A 9,872-nucleotide genomic window follows, 5' to 3' on the forward strand; every position below is an offset into this window, starting at 1 on the left:
TTCGCTCCAGGAGATTATTGTTGTGCAGCACAACTTTTCTCTTTCTTCATCAGACCACAGTGACGAGGGAGTATCTGCATTTTTGACCACCTAAAACGCTCCGCGGGGCAATTTCCACCATCCCTTGAAATTTTGAGCGGTGACAAACTACAAAGCATTTTTAAACTGTGTGTGTGTAACTGCCAGCGTGGCTGAAGGTACGGATCTGAAGCAAAGTCAATGTCTTGAAGTAAAGCTAGGAAGTGACACACCCATGCACATGCAAATATTAATAATTGACCTAGGTTAACTTTTCCACCTTGTAGCTTTTATTAAAAACTAGTTTGACCCAGGAGGGCAGCGTTCAGCGCGACCTTCTTGAAGTGGCTTTCTGTGACCCCCTTTGCCCTCTCATGCACACATTTACACTCACGCACGACAATATTTCATATTTTCATGCTCGGCTTTTCATGATGAATAACCACTAAGTGGAGTTTCATTGGCTACACATCTGGGAACCTTTACAGCTAAGGATGGCGGGAACTCGCACTGCAAGTTAAATGAGCGCACACACTTAGCTCGTCCCTTGTTTCTGTGTCATTCCTTCCATTTCATGTAACAAATCTTTATTCATGTGTCAAGGTGTCGGTTTTTTGTCTGACATTGTGGTTGAAGTCAAAACCCCAATGGAGTTTTTGAAGGCCACGCTGAATATGACTTTCATATGTCTTCTCCTGTCTTCTACATTCCTCAACCTCAACCTCTGAGCAAACGAGAGCAGCACTGGCTGTACGATTCATACCAAGGTGCTGAGTAGCCTTTTGATTTCTCCTAAATTTGTATTCTTTTTGAATATTGTGCAATTTTGTAAAACTCAGTTTTGCAAAACTGGCTTTATTTCATGGTCATGTGTCTTTTTTTAATCATTTAATTTTTTTCTTTTCTCTTTTTTCACCTTTTTTCTTATGTGAACATTGCTGCGTAGGGACTTTTTATGTGCAAAATTGCAGTGAGTCATAGCTGATTATATCTGTGCCTTTCTCTTAGAAACAGTATTGAATATGTGAGACACTCTGGCACTGAAGGTCTTTGTGTGTGTTTATTTAGGCTGGGTGCCCAGCTGGCCTCAACTACTAACATGGCACTAAGGAAGATCATTCATGTAAATCTTATAATTATCCCGATAATCATGCTGCTCTGTTCCACTTCGTCAAACTTCATGTGAGGATGTATTAAATGGCCTGTATTTATATAGCGCTTTACTAGTCCCTAAGGACCCCAAAGCGCTTTACATATCCAGTCATCCACCCATTCACACACACATTCACACACTGGTGATGGCAAGCTACATTGTAGCCACAGCCACCCTGGGGCGCACTGACAGAGGCGAGGCTGCCGGACACTGGCGCCACCGGGCCCTCTGACCACCACCAGCAGGCAACGGGTGAAGTGTCTTGCCCAAGGACACAACGACCGAGACTGTCCAAGCCGGGGCTCGAACCGGCAACCTTCCGATTACAAGACGAACTCCCAACTCTTGAGCCACGATCGCCCGCCTACATTACATTACATTACATTACACTACATATTAGTGCTTTAACACAACTCATTTATTTCCCAAAGGCTTTTGTTTAATGACTATTTGCAGTAACCTCTTCAGATGCTCGTATTAACCATTCTGTTTATTAGAAACAACGCGTTTTATATGAATCACCTGGCTTTACTAGATTTATGCGATACCCTCACACAATTTTTTCCACCTACATTTTCCATTTCTGATTAAATAAAATCTAAAGTTAAACCATTCGCTGTTTGCAATACTCCCTACCCCCCTGGTTCCAGTCACAACACCTGCTTAGTTAAACCAGTGGGTGTTGGCAGCGGTCTTGTAGACACAATGAGGTATTAACTATTACAAACAACTGCTTTTCATTAAGGACAATTTCACAATTGAGCAGATTCCTGTGCAGCCTACGTAGATCAGTTAGGCAGACAAGATGAGCAGGTAGTAAAATAATAATGACAGAAGGCAAATAATGTATGAGCTAGGCAGAGCCTTGGTAAATATGTTTAAATGATCCACTTTGTAATACAGCGTCTTACACAAAGACTCTAGGATGGAAATCTCCGCTGTGACTAAAAACTTAAACACTAGATAAGCTCCCTTATCTTCAAAGTACTGCAAAGTTTCCACCTGCAGATCCCTGCAGTGAAACAAGTTAAGATAGCGATTATATCTGATTTACTTATATTCCAAACTGTAAGTTGAAATAAAGCTACTGCTGACTCATATTTTCTCACATTTAAACTGGATTTCAAAGAAAATCAGTAAACACAGTGAAATGGGTTGTTACCTGCATCTTGCATCCCTTTCTCTCTCCCTGATGTTTCTATTAGCACAACACTCACATTAGATATACTACCTCGCTCAGCCTTAAAGAAGGCCCCATGTGGGAATTTAAAAGTTCACCCTTTTTAGCGCTAATGCTTTCCTAATAGTCGCTTGTTGAGTTAATAGTTAAATAGCTGGCAGGATCATTGTCCTTGCCTTTCATTTACCCTCGCGAGTAAAGCCAAACACATGTTCTCTCATCAAAGCCTTACATTTAGCCTCTGACCTGCTGGTACTGTAAGACTGCAGCAGCTGTGTGTCGGCCCTGGCAGAGCTTGCTTTACATTCAATTTCATGATTATAAGAGTCACTCGAATGAAAAGTGTGTATGTGTGCATCAGTGGCAACGAGGCTTGTGACATGTACAGGAATCAAACACCCATAGTATTTCAAAGATTTCCTTTTTACTGACCAGATGTATACATGTTTGATAATAAAAAAATAAAAATAAAAAAAACAACACTGGATGGCTCAGTTGTGAGAGTACAGTTCCTTCATTTAAATGTTTGGATTTAATATAAATGCATAAAAGAGTACAAAAATAAAACATTTGTATGAGATAAATTTTACATAGGGAGAGGAGATTTAAATGAGTAAAAGGGTGGAAGAAAAAATCAAACCAGTTAAATTCAGTTACACATTCAATGATCACAAAAGAGTAGAAACAGGACGATAAACCGTTTTAAAAAAAGAAAACAAAAATACAGAATGTAGTGTTTAAAGTTAGTAATAATACATTTTTTTTGCTAAAACATGAATACATCAGGTATAAAGTGCATTTCTATCTGCATGACAGTTGTAGGTAGTCAAATCTATATACATATATTAATTGCCAGTAATGGTAGTATTTGTTCTACTGCAGCCCTCTGTGTTAAAAATTGTTTTTATTACTATTTTAATTACCTTTTTTGCGCACCCATGTTTGGAAGTGGTATTCACATTGAGAGGCTATTTTGATCAGTGTCACAATTTCTTCTCACAATTTCTCGGTAACTGACACAATTTTATGATTCTGGTAAATCTCGTCTTATTGGCTGCTCATTAAAACACAGTTTGGAAACCAGATGTTGAGCTTTTACAAAGAACAACAAAAAAAAAAGAAGAAAGAAATAAGACGCAGGCGCATAATCAGCCACAGAACAGCTGTAGGAAATGCTGCAGCTCTTTCTGCATTAATTTCCATCACAAAAACATTGTAATTGCTATTTTTATAGGGGTTTTCAGTTGGGGGGCAGCTGGCATTCACTTAAATTCCTTGGTGCCAATTAACTTAAACTGATTATTTATTTTAGAGGAGAACCTATACATCAATTTGTGTAATCTGAAATCTGACATGATCAGAATAAACTGATCCACAGACCACAAGACTGTGCTCCTCACAAATGGGATGCTCAATAAAGTTTGATATGGAGGAAACTTTCTAGCTAAGCCACGTCATCCCTCTTTAAGCCCCTTCACGCTGGGTGGGGCCTTTGCTTTTTTCCTAAATAACGGAGAGGCCAAAGGAAAAATCTCCAAAAATAGCTCTTTACTTTTAAAGTCCATTAACAAAATAGTATTTACACTATGGTTAGGAAAGTATACACTCATAGATATAATGGCACTTTGCACTAATATTTTGTTAAATCTATAAGTGGTGAAATGAAGTGGTGAAGGATGCAGCAGTGCAGCATGGTGTTTATGGTGAAGACTTTGAAGCTGATCCATGCACAAGGCTGCAGCGTGTCAGCTAGAGTAAGTGCTGTACAACTTAACACATGATCTGGTATCATGTTACATATCTGCGATGATGTGGTCCAAATCCTCAGCAGTGGCTCGGGAGGATTTCTGCAGGCATTTTAGTTGCCCTGTTTGGTTTTCTTCATCCTGGAAGGGAAAAGCACATTTGTCATGAGAACAAAGTAGACACGGGAACTACAACGTCAGAATCATATGGCTTTTTGGTGCTGACTGTTCACGTGGTCTAAATATTTGACACTCTATATAATAGAGTGTCAAAACACAACAAAAGATAAATGCACGGTAACATGTGAGTAGTAAACACCAAAAGTGGAAATTAATGAGCATTTAGTCCAGTGGCACAACTCACAACTGATTTCAGTTCCAGGTTATCAAGTAAAAACAGCTGCTTCCTGTTTAGAAAGCTGAAATATTTTTGACTTGTAATCATGAGCTAACCATCTTAGCAATAATAAATGTAATTTGATTTCTGCATTCACTTTCAGTTGGCCGGTCAATTAGTGGGCCATTCTGAAAATGTTATGTCTGAAGATGTAATTTTGCAGAGCACTGACGTGAAGCAGTCTCAGGGCGATGATGCCAAAGGATAAACAGGATATTAACAGTATAAACACTTGGAACTCCAGTGGGTTCTTTAATTATATCTGCCACACTCGTCAGATACAAAAAGGCAATCATCATTTAGTTTACAAAAGTAACGCATGGCTTATAATCGTGCGCATTTCTACACATTACAAGCAGGTTTATGCCTCCTCCTCTGTGACTGCATGTGTAAGTGGAAACACATTAGATCTGACTGATTGTAAACAAGCAACATGCACTCTACATGCGCTATTTTGTTATGCAGAGGGATGTTCACGCCTCATCAACCCGAGGGCTCCACAGTCATCCTTGAGACAGGCCGTCTGACTGCTAGACTGTGGGCGGATCTGTCAGTGTGTATTGAGTGTGTATGTCACAAGCTGGATTAAATGCCGTAGTGCGTTTAGTTTTCGTTACATGAAAAGACGGGAATCCACATGTGACATTCCAAAAACTCTTTTATCCGCCTCCATCGCACAGTGCAGGGTTTGTTTCGTTCTTTAAATAACAGACATGGCAACTTGATCCCTTCTATAAACTTTGTTGTACCAACATCTTTCAGAAAAGTGTCTGCTTCCTCAGGGAAGGAAGGAGACAGTGACTTTTAACGCCACCAGTCTCAGTATGAATTTAACTTGATTGTGCAATTCAGAGTTGCATAAAGTGACCATGAATGCCATCATATTACTTTATTTTTTACAAATTTAGAACGTTATCTTTATCTTTACTCTCCGATGTAACGTTTAATGCACTAAATGTCCCAAACTCTAAACAGTATGCAAGTGTGCCGTGTATAGTGTAAATATATTAAACTGCATTTGCTAGACTGTGTTCCAGTATGAGTAGTGATGACCAGGAACAAACCTGTAATAGCACTTAAGAGCAGATTAAGTGCACCCACACTTTGTATGTGAAAGTGGAAACACTCTACTCCCACTCGGTCATGTACCAGCATGTTTTGACTTTGGGTTCCAATATAAATTGGGCAATTGAGAGCTTTTACTCCCACAATAGTCTATTGGTAAACATCCAAATGCGCATTTGCGCCTTTGGATTTGTAGATTCTTTGTTTTAAATTTCTATAGAGTGTAAGTGAGTATATCCCACTTGTGCCAACAGATTTGTTAAAGCCAGACGGGATTGTGTATTACAGAAAAATGACCCCATGACTAAAATCTGCTGGATTTGCTGATACTTACTTGTTGAGAGCGTTCTTCAGGTACTGCTGCAGCCACCGGATCTCAGGGTTCACGCACACCTCCTTGTTTGACTTCAGCTTGGCACTGATTAGAAAAAGGATAAGATGAGGATAAAAGCTTGAAATATGCATAATCATTAACAGTGGGTATCTTAACACACTGTTATCAAATTGACTGAATTAACACTGACTTGCTAGTTTGATACTTGCAGCGAACCTCTTAACAGTAGTGCCTTAATTTGTAAGTGATGCTGCTACAGAAATTAATATGCATTAATATTGATAAGATACTGACCCTTAAGGTACTTTAGTGTTAGGTCAAATTAGAATATATTGCAACGCACAGGCTACTTTCTAAAGCCATGATAGTCCTGTGGTTATTTAAAGAATGGGCTACAACCATATCATATGTCTCCATGTGGGGGACCATGCCTCATTTGGCAACAGATCTTGTTTTAAGTAGCTTCAGACATGTTTTATGTCTCTTTATGTAAACTTGTAAGATATGGCAATTTTATTTTTCCATGCTTCTGAAGTTCTAATGCAACTGACCCTTTTTCACCGATGTTGCCACACACTTTCATGTATGGATTTGCACTGCACAAGCTGTGCCGACGAATGCGATCTCAACTAAAGGTTGTATGAACAGTATGAAGAGAAAACGCTGCGTGACAAGCAAATGAGAAGCAAACCCAGTTACAAAACCCACGATTATTGCTTCCTGGTTAAAAAACAAAACTATCCAATTTCCACCACCTTTTCACATTCGCTCATACTCAAACGGACCACTTCCTGTGGATGCGTCAGTGGGCCAGTTGCAAAAAGAACGACTTGTTTTCTGTGAATGAGCGAGCGAGTGACTGAGGGGCGTGTATGTACACATTCATGCATGATTCCTTTCTCTGGCTTGTCACCCTGCAGAGATTGATGGTGAGAAATGTCCGAACGAGGAGGAAACCTGTCTAACGTTTATATGGCCCAGACAGAAAACGTGCTGCCTGGAGAAGTCAAAAACAACACTCACATCACTTGGAAGGGGCAGTTGGGTGTGTGGATGAACCTAAGTTCTCGGATGTAGTTTCGTGGGACGGTGTTGACTGTTGAACGGCAGTAGCATCTCTCCACCAGGCTGATGGGCTTTGCTGAGAAAGCAAAAGAGAAGTTGAGTATGACAAAACTATTTTAAAGTAAAGCAAAATTTAAACAAAGCAATAATTCAGATTAGATTAAATGAAATATCATTCCTGTATGAAATGACATACACATAATACAATATCACAAATTCCACCAGCAAATAAGATAAAAATACAGCAAGTCTTTAGCCTATCAAAGCACAAAGTAAGCATGCACCAGCCCTCTGATTATGAACAAATAAATAATATGCCCCCTGCAGTGAAGTATAGAGAGTCTTTTGGATTTAAAGCGTTTGATTTTTATCCCTCCATTCTACTTGTTTATCTCTTTCCTTGCCGAGAAGCCTACAGTCAACACTGCCAAATAGGACTAACAAATGACACTGACAGATGAAAATTCCATATTTAAGCTTTACAAAATCCAGTTTCTGCTCATCCCACACAGCAAACAGAGAGACTGAGTACATTATTAACGGGAGTTTTACACCCACAAACACTAAGCTCTTTCAAACATCATTGTGTACTGTGTGGTCCCTGCGTGATGGATGTGCGCAGTTTCCATTGGAGCCTCAGCTTTCAGGTTCCTACACTGAGATGGTCACAGTTGATTAATGTGGAAAAATAAAGATAATCTTTTTTTCCCCGTTTCGTTACGTCTAAAAGCGGCGTTGGAAATAGATACAGCAGTCGCGCCGATAGAAGGTAGTTTTAGCCCAAATGCCGTTTATACACATGTTAAGTTTTACTTGTCAGTAAATTGTTTTAAAGCGACACTGGCCGACTGTAAGTCACAGATGGTGAAACCTGCCCCAGTGGATTAAACTACGCTAATTATTTTTACACCTAATTACCATGATAAAAGAGCGCAACACCTTCAAGTTGGGTGATTGATGTCGCCACGTAGGCTAGCTGAGGTTTGGCTTCTAGAGACTTCATTTGTGGCTAATTAAAAGAAAACAAAGGGAAGGACAAACACACGCTGATCACTGATCCAGCGGGGAAATTCCTATACGGCAAGAGCCACATGTGCAGCCTGCCGTGCTTTACGCACGGCGAAAAATGCACTCTCCCTTCTTCAAGGAAAAAAAAATGCATGAAAGATTTATGCATTTTAAAAAATGTAAATAAAATTTTAAATTCTCAGGTCCAATTTACGTTTTTTCCCTCTTTTTTCCCCACAGTATTTGCACTCCGAGTGCACGCAATTGGAATTTCTCATCTGATGTCGTGCTCAGATTTTTGGCAACTAATATTATAAATACACACTGATTTACAGTAACTGTATTTAATGTAAAATAATTAGTAGCAAAAAAAAGTATTTAAAAAGAACTGCGGACGCACTGGACCCCGATAGAGTTGCAGAACTCTATCGGTGTTATTATTTATAGAAATACTATAGACATCCAGGGTCGCAGCTCGTCTGGAGCCTATCCCTGCTGTCTGGATACGCGGAAGAAATGATGGATGAATGGACTACAGACAAGACAAGTCAACAGGTGGACAGCGTAAAAGCAAATATGTTGCTGATACTTCCCTCCAATACGCATCACAGCTGCAATACAGTCTAAACAAAATCTGAAGCAACATAAAACAGCAACCCCGAAAATGAACCCATACCTTGCGCTGGAGGTGCATATATCATCACCATGAGTACAGCCACGACCGCCAGTAGTTTCACATCCATTTTGCGTTAATGTCAAAGAGTTCCGAAACTGCTCAGAGTAAAGTCCAGAGGAGTTCTGACAGACTGGGCACCGGCGGAGTGTTAAATTAGGCACCACTGCGTCAAGCTACCATAAAGAAATGGTGTTTCCGGTAAAAGTAAAAGTAGATTTTTTTTACTTTAACGGATATTTATGAAGTAATAAGGCGTCAAATTGTAACTAAAACCACTTTAAGAAAAAACACGTCATAGATGAGCCGTCATTTTAATAGATCTGTGTTAAATCCTATATTAATGACTTTGTCATTCTTTTATTTTGTAGGAGCTTTTATTATTTCCGGTGTTTTAGGAGGATTTTCGGATAGAGCCTATTAATGCGCGAGAGACCCCCAGGCGCGCGCAAGTGTGCACATGCCTCTGACGAAAGTGTTTAATAAAAGTGTTCTTTTTTTTTTCTTTTTTCTTTTTTTTGTACATGGAAGAAGACTTGGCAGTAAGCTGGTTGGTAGCTGTTCATTTATTTCCTAAAAAATACGGGTAAGATCCAAAGTGTACCTTCAAGCAATTGGCACGATTTCTTCTGCACTGTCCTTAAAGCTGCTGCTGAAAAGAAAGAGAAACATTTTTTTGCGCATGCTTTTTTCATGCTTCTTGGTTTTTCATGTTATAACTGGTCATGACCCTACATAAGTAAAAGTGGGAAGAATTTTTGTGAGTATACACTAATGTTTCCAAAAAGTAAAAAATGTGGTGTAGAAAGAGCATACAACACTTTTGGCCTTTTGGAGAATGTGTGGGTGTATATGCTCTCTCTCTCTCTATATATATATATATATATATATGCTATATGATCTGAGAAATTTATTCCTATTCACATGTTCATCAAATGATACCTTATACTAATGCGTTAACACCATAATTACCTTTTTAGATTGTTTAAGTTAAATACACACAACTGAACTCCATGCAATTCCACTAAGTAAATAGAAACTACAGACAACCAAAGCTTATATTTACACAGACTGAGGTTGTGTTTTGAGACATTTTTTTCAGAATCTCAGAGCAACATGAATAATGTGACTAAGTGGTTGGTTTTGTATTTTCTATTCTTTCTTTTTTCAGTTATTGCAGACATATCCTCTCATCACACCAACTGTGGGAAAGCAAACCACCTGCTGACAGCAC

At 39.2% G+C, this 9,872-nt stretch overlaps 1 protein-coding gene across 1 annotated transcript; it reads right to left on the reverse strand.

Moving 5' to 3' along the window:
- Positions 1–2,758: 2,758 nt before the first annotated feature.
- On the reverse strand, positions 2,759–8,757 carry cxcl12a (chemokine (C-X-C motif) ligand 12a (stromal cell-derived factor 1)). Its single transcript, XM_006808000.3, has 4 exons — positions 8,642–8,757; positions 6,916–7,033; positions 5,893–5,976; positions 2,759–4,237 (listed from the first exon to the last, which is right to left on the reverse strand). Exons 1-4 carry the CDS (start codon positions 8,706–8,708, stop codon positions 4,210–4,212), a joined length of 297 nt encoding a protein of 98 aa, XP_006808063.1. The 5' UTR covers positions 8,709–8,757; the 3' UTR covers positions 2,759–4,209.
- Positions 8,758–9,872: the final 1,115 nt, after the last annotated feature.

Source organism: Neolamprologus brichardi, chromosome 13 (genome assembly GCF_056152115.1).
Source record: "Neolamprologus brichardi isolate AB-2024 chromosome 13, ASM5615211v1, whole genome shotgun sequence".
In the NCBI taxonomy this organism is placed as follows: Eukaryota; Metazoa; Chordata; class Actinopteri; order Cichliformes; family Cichlidae; genus Neolamprologus; species Neolamprologus brichardi.